Raw genomic sequence first — 16721 nt, forward strand, 5'->3', positions numbered from 1 at the left:
TCGGAGACCAATTTACCTTTTTTTGGCCCTGACATCAAATTTCTAAAAGCACATTCTTGGAAAGTGCAATGTCCACCTAAGATACGCCATTTCTTGTGGCAAATCTTAACGGGTTGTGTACCGGTTACGGAAAATTTGCGAAAAAGAGGAATTGATTGTGACACGGGATGTGCTAGATGTGGCGCACTAGAGGAAACGATCAATCATACACTCTTTCAGTGCCACCCGGCACGGCAGATTTGGGCACTTTCACAGATTCCTACGGCTATAGGGATTTTTCCCACAGAATCAATTTTTGCGAATTTGGATCATTTATTTTGGAGAATACCTTTCGGAATTTGATTCACCAGCCTTCCCATGGATTATTTGGTATATTTAGAAAGCAAGGAACGAAAAGATCTTTGAAAATTTAGACAAAGACCCAATAGAGGTATTACGATTAGCGGAAAAAGAGGCACAACTGTGGCAGTCAGCTCAAATTGAGCTCCATAATGAAAATCATTGGTCTATGGACTTGGTGAATCGAACTCGAGTGAGGGATGCTTTACTTGAGTCGAATTATTCTGGATACCGTTGTTTTGTGGATGGATCATGGAAAGAAAGTGATAAGTTCTCCGGTACAGGTTGGTTCTGTACATCGTCAAATGGAGAACCGCCAACCATGGGAGCTGCGAACCTCCGTAGAAGTCTATCTCCACTCCATGCCGAAGTCGAGGCCCTTCTCTGGGCGATGAAGTGTATGATTGGTGCAGATCATCAAGAGGTAGCGTTCTTTACAGACTGTTCAGACCTGGTGAAGATGGTGTTTTCTCCAACCGAATGGCCGGCGTTTTCAGTGTATTTGGAGGAATTTCAGAGCGACAAGGAAGAGTTTTTATCTTTTTCTTTATCTTTAATTTCTCGTAGAGCTAATGTTAAAGCGGATAATCTGGCACGAAAAGTTCGTACAGAACCGCTTCATATCACATATGTAAACAACATTCCCCAGGAATGACTCTTTTGAGCTTTAATTAATTTCTGATGACAAAAAAAAAAAAAAATTTATGTTTTCGAATTTGAGTACGACCATATTTAACGGTCAACAACAATACATGTTTTCCTGTTTATTTAGTTGGAAAATATCACTATCTATGCTGAGAGGACCAAAGAATTAAGTATCTATCTATGCTTCTTTATTAATTAAGTGGACAAGAGAGAATAATTTTTTTTACTATTTTATCCTTCTTCTACACCTAATTATTTGTTTTTCTTCCAAATCCTCCTCTTTCCAAATCCTCTTCTTTCTTTGTCGTCACCTCCTTTTCTTCACAAACAGATTTTATATCTAACTCTCCATTTGGTTCATCAAATTCACACAATCATCACCAAATAATGCACAAAAATAGAGAGAACTTACGCGAGTTTGGGATGGATTAAACTTTTAATTTGAAAAATTTGGGGATGAAAATTATGATTTTGTAATTTTGTAATTTAAAATGAAGATGGACAGGATGGAGATAAAGGAAATAAGGAGGAGAAAAGAAGAAGAGAAAGTGGTGAGGTGAACATGGGATGGAGTTGCAGGTGACAATGGAAGAAGAAGAAAATTTGGGAGCATGCCGACAGAGGAAGGTACTCGAGAAGAGAAAGAGATTTTATTTTTTTTTTACGTCCACGATAACACATAAGTTAACCGTGATAAACAAATTATCATGATAAATAAATATGCTAATGCATAAGTTAACGGTAATAAATAAATTACTGGAATAAATAAACATGTTAATATATAAGTTAGTTGATATCAATCAGATAATAAATAATTTAACACGACAAATATAAATTTACCATATAACTTGAAAAGTTATCGTGATACAATATGATTTATATTGCTAATCAAATAAATAATCACCAAAATCACTATCTTTTTTATTTTCTCTAGTGATGAATAGTGTTTTTCATGTTGGCCGAACAATGTTTTAGTTTTTAGTTATCGCGATACAATTTGACTTACATTGTTAATCAAATAGATAACCACAAAAATCATTGTTTTCTTATTGCTTTCAATGATAAATAGTGTTTCCGGTGACAAATGAACAATGTTATTTTTACTATTAGAACTAAACTATTTATCTTGCTATTATTTTTGTTAGCACTCATATCTAAGAAAGAGTAATGTTGGTATTAATTGAGGCTGAGGAAAGAAAACTAATAAAAAAATAAATAATGTTAGATTCTTTATTTTTCATTCTGCTTGGGCATATATATTTAACTCACCCTATTTAGTTTTCAAAATTTGCATATATTAATTACAATATAAAAAAAAAGAATACAACCATCTTATATATATATATATATATATATATATATATATAAGATTTTTTTATTATGATAAATAACTGATCGAAATTAGTTTTTGGCTCGTCAATTGCAAGAACAATATTTATGTACTAATTAAGACTCATCAACGAACGGTGATAATTGAAAAACAGAAATAATATGTAGTATTTGGTAAACATAGTTTGTCATCATCAAATAGCCTCCAAATATTGAACGTAATTATATTAGTTAGCGTTTGTGGTTTTTATTGGTAAACTCATCAATTTAATTTCTTAAATGGACTGAATTAAGGATTTTATATTTTAGAGACTATCAATCAAGAGATATATCTAAATGGTGGACCTTAAGGTACGTAATGCAATAAAGAAAAGGGATCATCCGTAGTTAAACATAAGAATCAAAAATACTAAGTGCTATAGTTTAACTGAAAATATTTTAGTTAAAGTCTAGATGTTGCTGATTCAAGTGACATTTGAAAGGAATCATATAAAATGTTCTGATCTCTAGCTTGAGAGGATTTACAAACCTGAAGTTATAAACTAGGAAATCACCAAATTTGTTATCTCATTCGGAAGTTTAAATCAATTTACATCAATATTCTTTAAACCAATTACATCACTAGTTCAGTTGATGGTTTGGGAATCTATTTAAAATCACAAGGTATTTAACTCAAAATCGCATTGATGATTCATGTTCATCTTCATCGAATTAGATATTTCGAAAATTATTATTTATTTTATGAATTTGGAGATTTTTTAGGTAAAAATCGAGGGTAAACAAAACAGTAATGTCGTTCATGGCATTGATTTTTATTTGAATTTAAATTATCTAACAAACGAACAATTTGTGATAATTGATTTAGAGTTCTATCTGCCAACATTTAAATTCATATTGTTAAGATTTTAGCCCATCATTTAAAGGTGAGAACCGAGAAGAATGAAAGTGCAAAACCACTAAACTATTTGTCCTGTATGATTATACTTTGATTATAGGATCACTACAAGAAAACATGGATTTAGCGACTACACTAATAGTAACAAAATCGTCGCTAAATACATAATTACGACTGTTTGGCGACTAAAACACGTAGTCGCTGAACCTTGCGTCGCTAAATTAATAAGTCGCATAACAGTCGCTATTTGGCGACTAATAGGCGACCATTATTTGCAGTCGCTATTCAGTCGTCACACAGTCGCTAAGTTTGCGACTCTTTTGGCGACTCTTTTGGCGACTGTTTTGTGACGAATCTAGCGACTGTTATGTCACTACATGGCGACTATTTTCTAAATGTTTTGGTAACTGAATTGATACTACTTTGCGACTGATTATTATCGACTTAGAATGCTAATTTTGGAAGAATAAATTGTTGCTAATTTGATTGTTATTACCAATTTATAAGCAAAAAGACTTCTATTTAAAACATAAGAACATTATAAAATAAAACACAACATAAACATACATAAACATAAGAACCAAGTTCAAGTAACCAAACAACTTACACAAGTTTTCAAAGCAACACAAATGTTTTCAAGTTCAGAGAAGGAGGGAAAGTTTAGAGAAGGAGGGACCTATGGTTGTTGAGCAGTAGGAATAGTAGCAGTAGTAGCAGCAGTCGTGGCAGCAGCAGTGGCAGCAGTCGTGGCAGCAGTAGTAGTATCAGTGGCAGCAGATTGAGACTTGAGGAAGGCCATAAACTTTGGGTCAGTCTCGCTCAAATACTTCTTCACCATCGCCAAATGCTTGATCTCAGCTGCTTGCTCAGCTGCGACCCGCAAAGCCTCTGCTTCACGTTCTGCTTGGAGCGCTGCTTGTTCCTCTATCTTCCGGTTAGCATCCTCAAGCTGTGATTGGAGTGTTGTGAAAGAAGAACTGCTTCCTGGGTACTTGCGCTTCCCGTTGATGTAAACCCCGAGGCTGCCAACACCAAAGTATTCTCCTCTGTCGTTTGTGACAGTAGACTGCATACCAAAAGAAAGAGTATTACACAGTTAGACTGCATAACAAAAGCAACCATAAATAACAGACTATTTACCTGAAGGAAGATCTCATCATCCTCCTCTTGAGATAGCTCAGATCGTCGCGAAGTCCCATCTGCTTGTTCATCATTCTCTTGAAGGGCAGCCAACTTAGCTGCCTTGTTCTTGAGATATGTTTCATGGACTTCCTGCGCCTTCCTATCCACAAAAGTCCCATCCTTCTTGGTATGAGTCCTGATGAAAACTTCACCAATAGTAGGAGGTCTTCCCAATTCAACTTCCTGAACAAAGTAAATATATAGGTCTAAGTAATCTAAAACTAAAACAAAGTAAATAGGTCAGAATGTACCATCTCTTGCTCTATTTGTAAAAACGACTTTGGACCAGCAACATGCTTGTGAGGACCAAGACCATTACGGTCAGACATCCTAGCTGCTGATGTGGTTGAACTCTTTGCTAATGCTTCTTCAGTGTCCCAATAGGCACACATCTCTATCCAAAGTGTTTTCTCGATCCAATTTGGCCTCTCTCGTTTTGAACATGCCTTGCTAACCATGTCTTTCATCCGCAGCTGACAAATCTTGTAGAATTTAGCTTCAACAACACCTGTCACTGAGGGATGCCAGGTGTGTAGTTTCTACAAAACAAGAGTAGAGTTTGGTGTTAGTGATCAAAAAACAAAACAAAAGTGTAATTACATAAGTATAAGAGGAGACAGAATTTTACCGCGAATTCGAGGAAGTATCTTTCTCTTCTACCAGTAGGAACACAGCTCCAACTGTAATATGGCCCATCAAACTTGTTTGTGAAACATTTAGTGATCTTCCGGGTTAGCTTTCCATTGTCCTTACCAAACCTACAATAAAATAAACCAGTTAGCTTTGATACCATCCATAATCTATAAACAAGTAGACCTAATCAAATACAAACATACTCAAACTCAAATTATACAACCAGACTCTACTTAAGTTATACAAGCAGACCAATAAAGCTAATACTATATACTAAGAGACTCTAACTCAAACTATACAAGCAGACCTATATACAAGCAAACCTAACAGACTATAAGACCAAAACATGCAGACCAATAAGAAGACTCTACTTAAGTATTGAAAATGTTTACCAAGCTAACCTATTTACCTAATCTATATACAATCAGACCTATATACAATCAAAATTAAAAATGTTTACCAAGTGGTTTCAGGCTCGAGGTTGGGAGAGATGACGGTGGTGTACTTCTCACGGCCTGGGATGAGAAGTGTAGCATGTAAATCTGCGAGGACATCTTCTGGGAGTGTTGAATCCCTCAACACATCTTCTTCAGATTCACCTTCAGCTTCCTCATCTTCAGATTCCTCGTGTGAGTTTTGAGCCTGAGAACTATGATGCGATACAGAGGCTCGAGGTTGAGGAGAAGGTCTTTGTTGACGAGATGGTATTTGTCGATTTGACGCTGCAGGCTGAGTCGACGCTGGAGGTTGAACCGGCGCAGGAGGTTGAACCGGCGCAGGAGGTTGATTCGACCGAGAAGCTAGACGATGAATAGATCCTACAGAGCCTCGTCCTTGAACAGATCCAGACCCTCGAACTTGAGTAGATCCAGATTCCCGAAATGGATGCGACCCAGAGCCTCGAGGAGAATCATCGCCGGACTGGAACAGCTGCGTCGGAGGAGGATAGTCTCTATGAGTCGGAGGCTGAGACTCTAGGGCTACAGGATTTACCGGACTTTGCTGAGTCTCTCGGGCTTCAGGATTCGCCGGAGTGAAGGTATACTGGCTAGGAAGAGTACTGGGTCTTCGATTTGACGTCCCAGAAGCAGTGGGTCGATTGGCGACAGGTCGATTTGGGGAAACCTTCGGAGCCCTTCCTCCTCCTCCTCTTCCTCTCTTACTTTTTCCACCACGAGGAGCCATCGAGAGAGATACAAAAAAGGATTAAGAAGATGAAGGATTGATAGGATTTAGAGAAGAATTGATGGGGAATTAGGGTTCTTCAGTGAAGAGGAAAAGAGGATTAGGGTTTTCTGCGATGGGAAAACGAAATATATATTGGGTCATTGGGCTTCTTGGCCCAATTTGAATGTCCAACTAGAATTACGCAGTCGCTAATTCGTAGCCACTGAGTCGCTCCAGTTGGCGACTAAATATTCGGTAACTAATCCGTCGCCATATTTAGCGACTATATAACGACAATATAAATCAGTCTCATATTAGATACTAATTAGCGACTATCGTATTTTGGTTCATATTTAGTCGCCAAAACGTAGCTAAACGGTCACTAGATATAGCGACTGCAAAATTAGTCGCCGAATTAAGTCGCTAATCTCATGTTTTCTTGTAGTGGATTGTGACAATATATATTATACATTTTGTGAATGTCAAATTTTATTCTATGTGACACATATACATTAATGGTTTAGCAAGTACGTACAAACCATGAAAAATGTGAGCGATTTCAATTATAACATCAATTCTCCTTAGCATTTCCGCTTTTATTGAAAAAAAACGAGTGAGTACAATTTCTCTTCTATTTTCTTCTGTTTATATAATTTGTCTCTTGTCGTATCACCTACATTTCCAGCATTGGATGTTATAAATGCGAAAAAACTATATAGTAAAAAACATGTCAGCATCGGGCTATTTCAAACTATGTAAATTATGAAGAAATTATATGATCTATTCTAAATAATTAATTAGGCTAAATATGATTCTAGTGAAAAATGTCACGCTCAATTCTCTTATATAATAACCTCTTCCCCTGAAGCCTTTCTTTAAGTCTTTTCATCTTCCTTCTTCCTTCTCCTTCTTCTTTGTTCAAACACAAAAGACCGACAAAAGCCTCTGTCTTAGACAAAGATAAAGAAACAGAACAACACAATACAGATTACAGAGAAAGAGCAATGGCTATTACACAAATACTTGTCCTCTTTGCTTCTGCATTACTCCTATCAATGTTCTTCACTGGCGTCGATTCCACAAGGTATTGAAATGTTTTGGATCAATGTTTTTATGTGATCTGGTTCATGGAAATAGAGCATTAACTTCTCAAATCTATGTTCAAACAAGAGAACCCTTTTTCTTGATTTGAATTACTTGATCATGATTATTTGGATTTGGTATTAAAGATCTAGAATTGGAAGGAATTCTTTTTATATTCTATTGATTATGTACAGATCCATTTGCTTAAACACCGGTGTGTTATTAGAGAGTATTGAATGATGATGCAACATTTCAATGATTGTAGTGTAAGTAGTGATTAAGCAAGGTTTAGTAAATTGAATTGTTTTTTTTCGGGTTTAACTAATGATTTGATTAATGAATTTCAGGTCTATATGAAACTGTGTAGGAACAGGCAGTTGAGAATCCAGAGGAAGTAGCTGCCATGGTGGACATGTGAGTTTTTCTGTTGCTTAAATTTTGTGTTTTATCTATAAATGATATAATAATGATTGTTGTTTGTTCTCTAATTAAGTAAGCTAGCATCTAATGCGATTGGTTAGTTAGTAAAAGTGTAAACCCAAGAAAAAAAAAACACTAAACTAGCATCACTTGACGTTTTGGTTGGATAAATTCATGTGATCTTCTTTTATATTATTAAGTACTTAAAAAAAAGAAGATAAAAACTTAAAAAACTGGTGAAAGTTGTATTTATGTGGAGCAGGGATCACATGGCACTTGTGTAAGAATTTTTTATACATTCTGGTCAAAAGGTCAAAATCCATAGGGCCAAACACCACAACCTCGATTCCATTTCTTTCCTACTTTTTTTTTTGGTTGTATTTATTTCCTACTTTTTTCCCTATATGTTATAAATATTTTCTCTTTTATGCAAATTATAACCGTTTTAACTATAAAGTATTTTCTTGGTTCCCGCGGAATGACTTTTCCAATGAGAAAATCTTTTGATTATTACTCTCTCCGTTTTCGAATAGTTATCGTTTTAACTATATGCACACAAATTAAGAAACTATTAATGTTGTTAGATTTTCAATATAAAAATATCATTAATTATCTATCTAAACATAATTTAACCAATAGTAAATCAAGTTGCATAATAAAATAAATATAAAAAATAAAAAAGTAATAAATTTTGCATCGAAAACTGAAAACGACAACTAATTAAAAACAAAAAAATTTCTCTAAAACGACAACTATTCGAAAACTGAGGGAGTAGAATTTTTAATTTGCTGTAAAAAAAGAAAAGATATAAATTTTTATTTTGAAAGATTGGATATTTTGATACCTTAAGCTTTAGAGCTCGTTTGTCCATGTACTGAATTTTGCTTTGTTTTGGTTTCCATGTTCTTAACTTCTTTTTTGGCATGAGACCAATCAATGGGTTTAAACAATTTGTAATCATTTAATAAAACCTAAATTTTTCATTTTATAATGTTGTTTACATTTTTAGCAAAATAAGAGATTTCATTTTTTTGTCAACCAGTAAAATATAACTGTTTGGAAATCTCAAAACGGAGGAACAAAATCTACATACATATATACAAAAATGAAAAATCAAATAAGTTCTTTATGCTTATTCTTATTGAGGGGTTTCAGAGTTATGGGTGGACCAGACATGAAACATGATGCATAACATGGTTCATTTAGTTGAGTAGGATTTGGATGGGATTCTTCATTTAATGCAATGCACCCAAATCATATAGATGAATACATATTTTTGTAAAAAACATTAAATATTAGTTGCTTGCGAAAATCTTATGGAGTTATTGTAGACATTGGTCCAAAAACACGTGTAATGTTCTTGTTTTTGTTTTTAAAGAGAAACATGTGTAAATGTTCCAACACCTAATCTTTAAAACAGTGAATTGCCATCAGCCTCATGCATCTGCCTCGTGTAGTGTTGTTCTCTGAATGCTTTCACTGACTATCTTTAGTCTTATCTCGTTTTATTTCTAATAACAATCGTACTTTAAAGATATCTTTGGCACATGTTAAAAAAAGTTTATTTACAAAGTTTTATATTGTGAACTCTAATAATACTATACTAGTTTTGTTTTTGTAATTTATTGTGCATAGAGACCTTAGAAGTTAGAACCGGTTTTGTGAAACTTAAAACTTAGTAATTATATATACCACAAATATTAAAAGATGTTTCAATGGGTTTTTTTTATTTATTTATGAAGGATGGAAGTTTCAATGTTATGATATACTATATGATTAAAGGAATAGTATTCTGGATTATTATTACTCAAAACATATACCACTATTCTAGCGTCATTTCTAAGAAATTTTAGCAGTGTTTTTTTCTTTTTGGCTTTTAGAAATCATAGGATTCTTGATTAAATAGGAGTAATTTGCGTAACAAAAAGCAAGAATATTTACAAAATAAAAAAATTAAAAAATTCAAGTTTTTTTTTTTACAATGCGTAAATCAGAAGCATTAGAATAATCCCACTGACGCAAATAGCCAAATAATTTGTCAAATGACACACATTAATAGTGGTCCACCAAATTCCTTTGATTTCGGTTTATTTAGTGATTGTCATACTTCAATTTAGCTTAGTGATCATGTTAACCTAATTTGGTTCGACTAAACCGGTTTTGAATGGTTCAGGAGCATTCGAAACAGCACAGAACGAAGAAAATTAGGATACTTCTCATGTTCAACCGGAAATCCAATCGACGACTGTTGGCGTTGTGATCGGAGATGGCAATCTCGGCGAAAAGCTTTAGCCAATTGCGCAATCGGATTCGGTCGAAACGCAATCGGAGGCCGAGACGGTCGTTACTACGTCGTAAGCGACCCAAACGACGATAACCCGGTTAACCCTAAACCGGGAACATTACGTCACGCAGTAATTCAAGAAGAACCACTATGGATTGTCTTTAAACGTGACATGGTCATAACATTAAAAGAAGAACTAATCATGAACAGTTTCAAAACAATCGATGGTCGTGGTGTGAATGTTCACATAGCTAATGGTGCATGTATCACGATTCAGTTCGTGACTAACATTATCATTCATGGGATTCATATTCATGATTGTAGACCAACTGGTAACGCTATGGTTAGAAGCTCTCCTTCACATTATGGTTGGAGAACTATGGCTGATGGAGATGGGATTTCGATTTTCGGGTCGAGTCATATTTGGATTGATCATAATTCGCTTTCGAATTGTGCTGATGGGCTTATTGATGCTGTTATGGCTTCTACTGCTATTACTATCTCCAATAATTACTTCACACACCACAATGAGGTAAGATTTTGTGTCAAGTTATATATTTTTTGGTTGCTTGGATCAAAAGTTAGGGTTTTTTTTTTTATGGTAGCTCTGTGTTTGTGACAGGTTATGTTATTGGGACATAGTGATACCTATACAAGGGATAAGGTTATGCAAGTTACAATTGCTTATAATCATTTCGGTGAAGGTCTTATTCAGAGAATGCCAAGGTACATACTTTGGCCTAATGTATGATCTTTAATCTTTAGAAAACTTCGAAAACTCGACAAAATATACGTTTTTCATTGTAGGTGTAGGCATGGATATTTTCATGTAGTGAACAATGACTATACGCATTGGGAAATGTATGCAATCGGTGGCAGTGCGAGTCCTACCATTAACAGCCAAGGAAACAGATATCTCGCCCCGAGAAACCGGTTTGCTAAAGAGGTACTTTCTTTCTTCCAATCACCAAAAACCCTCGACTTCATGATCCTACAAGATTAGGTCAACTCGAAGGACCGATCTTTCTTGGCTTTTGAATTAACTCAATGTCAAAAGATGATGATCATAGACAAGTAGAACCCTTCTACTTATAGTTTCATGTAAATTCTGACCGCAAAAACTGATGGGATGTTGTTGCAGGTAACAAAGAGAGACTATGCAGGGCAATGGCAATGGAGGCATTGGAATTGGAGATCAGAAGGAGATCTTTTCTTAAACGGAGCATTCTTCACACGTTCTGGATCAGGACTTGGAGCGAGCTACGCTAGAGCTTCAAGTTTAGCAGCCAAGTCATCATCACTTGTTGGCGTCATCACCTACAATGCCGGTGCTCTTAATTGCAGAGGTGGTCGCCGGTGTTAATAGTTACTAATTTTTATCTTCTTTTGGTTTCTTGCATTATACATGGCAATAGCACTATTGAATGTCGAGGCTTGATTTAAAACTGTCTCAACTGTACTATAAAGTTGTAATGATTTGTTTCACCGCCAATTATTGATGTATCTATAAAAGCAAACAAAGTTGGAACTCTTCCTTCTACTCTCTCATCTTAGTTTTTTCTTACACCAAGGGTAACATAAACATAGCAATTTATCACAAAACAAAAAAAAAAGCATAGCAGTTCTTTGGGGAATACAATGAATCCATAATGTTAGTGAAGTTAGGCCTGCGACTATGGTTTGTTGGATAGTTCGATTCGGTTAGTTCGGTTATGGGTTAACCGAAGCAAAATTAGAGGATGCCATAATTAACCGAAAATAAGTTCGGTATGGATTGGTTTGATTCTCGGTTAATTTCGGATATGAGTTTCAAAACCAAATTTAACTGATTTTTTTTTTATATAAATTCCGGTTTAATCGGTTATTTTTGGCTAAATTCTGTTTAATTTTCAGGTTAAATTCATATAAATTGGTTCAATTAAATTTGAGTAATGGTAAAAACCGGTATAAACTTGGTGAAAACGGGTCTAATTTTGGTATAATACGGTTATTAAAAAAATTAATTACTCGAACCAAAACCAAATTTTTTGCGTAATTAAGGCAAAATTAAAATCAACCCGATCGGTTTAGATGAGAGAACCGAAAATCTTGATTCGCTCCGGTTCGATTTTTTCGGTTGGGTTATTTATCCAAGCCCTATTATCGAAATCCCACATAAATGGTCTGTCTTATTATGTAGACTAAGCCTTGCTAAACCCGACCAACCTGTAGGGTCCGCTAACCGGGATTAAGATGGGCTGAGCCAGTCTAACCCCGTTTGGTCGATTGATAACATCCTTAATAATGATGGAGAAGTGTGGGGTATGGTGTCAATGGGAATAAGAGGGGACGTGAAGGTGGTGGAACCACGTGAGAGGAGACAATAACCACATGAGAGCATATGAGGAAGTAAAAGAAAGGACCTTAATATCATTGTCATGTTATGTTGTTGATACTGATAAGATAGGTTTGGCCTATGGCTTGCTTCTCTTGTTGAGTTAAGCTTGATCAAAGCATAAGAGTTAGTTAACTCGGGTTAGTTAACTTGAGCTATAAGTTAGCTAACAAAAGGATATAGTTTGAGAGATTTGGAAATTATCCTTAAAGTATTTAGGAGATATCTAAATACTAAACCTAGTTGGAGTTGGATTAGGTTTATGGGTTTTACTATATAAGAGATGCCAAGGTGTGGTAGTCCTTATGAGTTTTGTGTGAGAGAGTTTGAGAAAGAGAGAAAGCATTGTTTAGTTTTGAGTTAGTTTCTAAACATCAATAAAGAGAATTATTCTTATTGAATCCTTGTGTTCTTTCTTCTTTCAAATTCTATATCTCTTTCATTAAATACTTGTTCACCAAACGCTCTCTTTATGCTAATATCTCTCCTTTTTATTCTCTTAACATAATAACATGTCACATTATCTTAATCTATATATATATATATAATGGGAGAGTCCTCTCTCCATTTAGGCTATCCACATCATCATCCACCTAAGCATGCATCTAATTAAAAATAAAAATATATAATTTATTTAAAATGTTCATTCAATACATACTTATTTTTATTTATTGTTACTTATGATTATAAAATATTTAAGTTAAATACAAATGAATTAATATTATAAGTAAACAGCAAAGAAATATAAATTTATACATAAAAATATAATTTGAATTTTAGTGAGAAAATGTTTAAGATTACTCATATTAAAAATTTTATAAACATTTCAGTTTTATAATTGATATATTAAAAATCAATATGATGGATATTTTTGAAATTGTATGAAAGTTGAAAGATCATACATTTATTAGCTTAAAAAAAAAATAGTAATGAATCATGACATATTTAAAAATCAATATGTTGGGTATTTCTAAAAATTGTATAAAAGTTGGAAAGACATACATTTTTTAGTTTTCAAAAAATATATAGTGAATTAGTGATGAAGCTTATGACAATTTACTAATTAAAATCATAGTTGATTAGTTTATAAATGACAGTAAACAAAATGTTAAAATATAGCTATATAGTATCGTGTATAATAATTGAAAACAAAAAAAAAATATAATTATATATACTATTAGTTTTTAGCTTATCATAAATATAATATAAAATTTTATATAAGTAAATGTATAAATGCATTTGCTAGTAGTACAATTGTACAAACATTATGCACTTATTAAAAATATAAAAGATTATTTTTAAAATATCAAAAATAGGTAGAAATGGCACAATTGCAACATTGGATTTAATAAGATACAAACAAAAAATAAAAATAATAGAATATAAAAATATCGGAACTGAGTGACAAAATTAGTTTCAGAAAGATAAATTCCTAAAGAGAAAGCCAATATATAAAATAAAATAAATATATATATATATATAAATATATATATATATATATATATAAATATATATATATATATATATATAAATATATATATATATATATATATATATATATATAAATAAATATATATATATATAAATCTATATATATATATATATTTTATTTTTGCTTCTAAATACAATAGATCTAAATTTGGAAAAGATAAACCACATTCAATTATAGAAGAAAATGTTATGCATAAGAATTCATGTACTAAAAAATATCTTATTATATAAAGTATGGTTTTCAAAGTTAATAACTCGCATGATCGTGACACGTGTCACGTCAATCGATCAGATGTTGACATGTGTCAAAAAAATTTAACTTTTTTCATTAACGAAATAGAAAAACTAAAAAAAAGAGAATATTTACATATACTAATTTATATATCTAATTTCTAAAATTTGTTAACTTTATTTTCCTCAACTAAAAAGGAAAACTAACAATTTTTTTTACATGTGTTAATTGTTTTTTTAAATCATTATTATGGATATTAAAAAATAAACAATAACCGTTGAAGTTTTAAATAATAATATAAATTATTTATATAACATTAATTTAATTGGATAAAATTGTATTTATCATCGTAATTTAGTGTTTTATTCGTCAAATGAAAACACAAAACTCTTACAAAAAATAATGAGCTTATAAGAACGAATGAATATTTAAATATTTGAAAAGACTATTAGTGTGGTTATACTTATATTTTATTTTAAGAATTTTAACGCATGTAGTCATAATTATAAACACAAATATATGGGAAAATGGCTTATAAGATTGAATTTTCGATTACTTAATGAGAATGCTAATATATATATTTTTAATGATTTATTTATTAATTTTAACTCATTTTAAAATAGTTTGCCATGGGTAAAACTAACTTATGAGATTAAGTTATATAGAAAAACTATATTTTAAACAATTTTTGTTTTCCATAATTTTTGTGGATTTCTATTTTCTATTAAATGTTTTGTTATTTGTTAATTATATTTAATATTAACTAAGTTATAGTTTTGATATGGTATACATATGATTTTGATATAAAATTATTATTAGAAGTTTATCCATTAAGATGAACTATGAAGACTTAAAATTAAGTTTATTATGATGCTATAGATAGTTTATTACGATGAAATAAATAGTTAAAATGTATAGTAAAATGGAATGTGTAAAATTTAATTTTTGTTTAAAACAAAAAGTACTAAATTATTAAATATTAGGAAAAGTGTATGGATTATTATTTATTATTCAAAATTCAAATATCATTATAATTTTTATATATTACACCCGCCTATTTAGGCGGGCCTTATCTAGTATATATATAATGAACGGTCATAGGATATACTAAGTCAAATGCAAAAAAAAAAAAAACGTTTAATATATGTAGTATATTATAAATAGACGTGTAAATCTATACAATTATCACTTATAACATTTCTATTATATTTATATAACCGCTTTTTTACCAATAGAATTATATATAGTTTTTAAATAGTATTGTAATAAAAAATATTTAAAATAATGTAATTTACAAAACTATAAAAGAATTAAATATATATTACTAAACTCACGCAATAAACCCACGCAACGCGTGGGTCCATTTCTAGTTAATTATAATTTGTTTCTGAGTATTTTCTTAAACAATTTGAATTGTGGGTTGGATCAATACATATTAAGTTTAAAATTTGATATTCTTATAAAACGCATTTATCTATACAAACATAACACAATTACATTTATGTTAGATAAAAAAAGTAGTCAAAATATTTCAGCCCTTTTATTTGATGATTTAATTTATAGTATTTATAGAATTGGTATAAAATTATATGGTCAACAAATATTATGTCCATTTGTAAGAGTCAACAACAGAATCACAACTTGTTAAAAATATGAATAGGTTTTACTAATATAGTTACTTGCCGCATTAAGGTTTGTTCCTCTTGTAGTATATAAGATAAACTATTTGAGAACAATAAAATAAATTTTACATACAACATAAGAAATAATACGAATAATTAATAAGTCTTGCACCATGTCTAGAAAATTATTTTCTTTTTTCATGGTTTTGGTAGTTCTCTTCTCAGGTAATTAACTTTATTTTTAATTTTTTCATATTATTGTATTTGCTCAACGATCTAATACGTCAATTTACAATGAGCTTTGAATGTTCACATAACTTCTTTATAAGAAAATGTTTATAGGAAGCTAATGAACTAATCCTATAAATTTTTTCCACAGATAAGCAATTTTATCAAAAAGCATATTAATCTTATGATATTTCTATAGTTTTTAATCTATTTATACATATCTATGAACTTTTACTTACTATTTGTTGCAGTATTATTGATTATTCCTAAAACTGAGGCACAAAAGAGATGCAGACAAGAACTAGAGCCAGGAAAGCAATGTGTGTTGGCAAACTGTAGGGAACTGTGTTTCAAAAAATTGAAAGGATTCGGGAGTTGTATTGAGAAGCCACCAGGCTCTGCTAAGTACACATGTAATTGTTTTTACAATTGTGGTCCACCTGGAGTTTTTTAGAACGCTCGATAATTTAAACTCAATGAAACATTAGTATAAATTTCTATGAATTACAAAATGAAAATTTCTCTTTAAATTACAAAAATGTAATAGTTTAACGTATGATTTGAGAAAATAATATTATATGAATGACAGAACGAGTTAATGCAAACTTTGTGTCGTGTAATTAAAACGAAACATTATTTGGAAGCTTTTTTTTGGGGTGAAATTGTAAATCTGCAAAGGAAAATTTACAATGAGTTTGGACAAGAGTAAAAAACCATGTAAGAAAGAACATAGCTAGCACTAGAAACAGAGCATGTTAGGTCGTAGACGTCTATCATTGAAGTCTCGACATAAATAA

At 31.9% G+C, this 16721-nt stretch overlaps 3 protein-coding genes across 3 annotated transcripts; 2 read left to right on the plus strand and 1 right to left on the minus strand.

Annotated features, from left to right (window-relative positions):
* Positions 1-4928: 4928 nt before the first annotated feature.
* Positions 4929-6331, minus strand: LOC9301762. The gene is made up of 2 exons (XM_002865642.2): positions 5484-6331; positions 4929-5148 (listed from the first exon to the last, which is right to left on the minus strand). The coding sequence occupies exons 1-2, from the start codon at positions 6206-6208 to the stop codon at positions 4956-4958; spliced, it is 918 nt and encodes a 305-aa protein (XP_002865688.2). The 5' UTR covers positions 6209-6331; the 3' UTR covers positions 4929-4955.
* A 1289-nt stretch (positions 6332-7620) lies between these two features.
* LOC9301763 (probable pectate lyase 20) lies at positions 7621-11517 on the plus strand. The gene is made up of 5 exons (XM_021013823.1): positions 7621-7687; positions 9867-10509; positions 10600-10703; positions 10785-10923; positions 11119-11517. The coding sequence occupies exons 1-5, from the start codon at positions 7677-7679 to the stop codon at positions 11338-11340; spliced, it is 1119 nt and encodes a 372-aa protein (XP_020869482.1). The 5' UTR covers positions 7621-7676; the 3' UTR covers positions 11341-11517.
* Positions 11518-15845: 4328 nt separating this feature from the next.
* Positions 15846-16477, plus strand: LOC9300004 (putative defensin-like protein 165). The gene is made up of 2 exons (XM_002863882.2): positions 15846-15921; positions 16176-16477. The coding sequence occupies exons 1-2, from the start codon at positions 15870-15872 to the stop codon at positions 16376-16378; spliced, it is 255 nt and encodes an 84-aa protein (XP_002863928.1). The 5' UTR covers positions 15846-15869; the 3' UTR covers positions 16379-16477.
* Positions 16478-16721: the final 244 nt, after the last annotated feature.

The sequence above is a fragment of the Arabidopsis lyrata genome, assembly GCF_000004255.2.
Source record: "Arabidopsis lyrata subsp. lyrata unplaced genomic scaffold ARALYscaffold_8, whole genome shotgun sequence".
Lineage (NCBI taxonomy): Eukaryota > Viridiplantae > Streptophyta > Magnoliopsida > Brassicales > Brassicaceae > Arabidopsis > Arabidopsis lyrata.

Bases quoted from the DNA above. Each gene is read 5' to 3' on its own strand.
- LOC9301763 (XM_021013823.1), top strand. The intron at 10,704-10,784 runs GTACATACTTTG...TTTTCATTGTAG, and splicing joins CTTATTCAGAGAATGCCAAG to GTGTAGGCATGGATATTTTC. The intron at 10,924-11,118 runs GTACTTTCTTTC...ATGTTGTTGCAG, and splicing joins GAAACCGGTTTGCTAAAGAG to GTAACAAAGAGAGACTATGC.
- LOC9301762 (XM_002865642.2), bottom strand. From the start codon at position 6,208: ATGGCTCCTCGTGGTGGAAAAAGTAAGAGAGGAAGAGGAGGAGGAGGA. The intron at 5,149-5,483 runs GTAAACATTTTT...ATTTTATTGTAG, and splicing joins CTCGAGCCTGAAACCACTTG to GTTTGGTAAGGACAATGGAA.
- LOC9300004 (XM_002863882.2), top strand. From the start codon at position 15,870: ATGTCTAGAAAATTATTTTCTTTTTTCATGGTTTTGGTAGTTCTCTTC. The intron at 15,922-16,175 runs GTAATTAACTTT...TATTTGTTGCAG, and splicing joins TTTGGTAGTTCTCTTCTCAG to TATTATTGATTATTCCTAAA.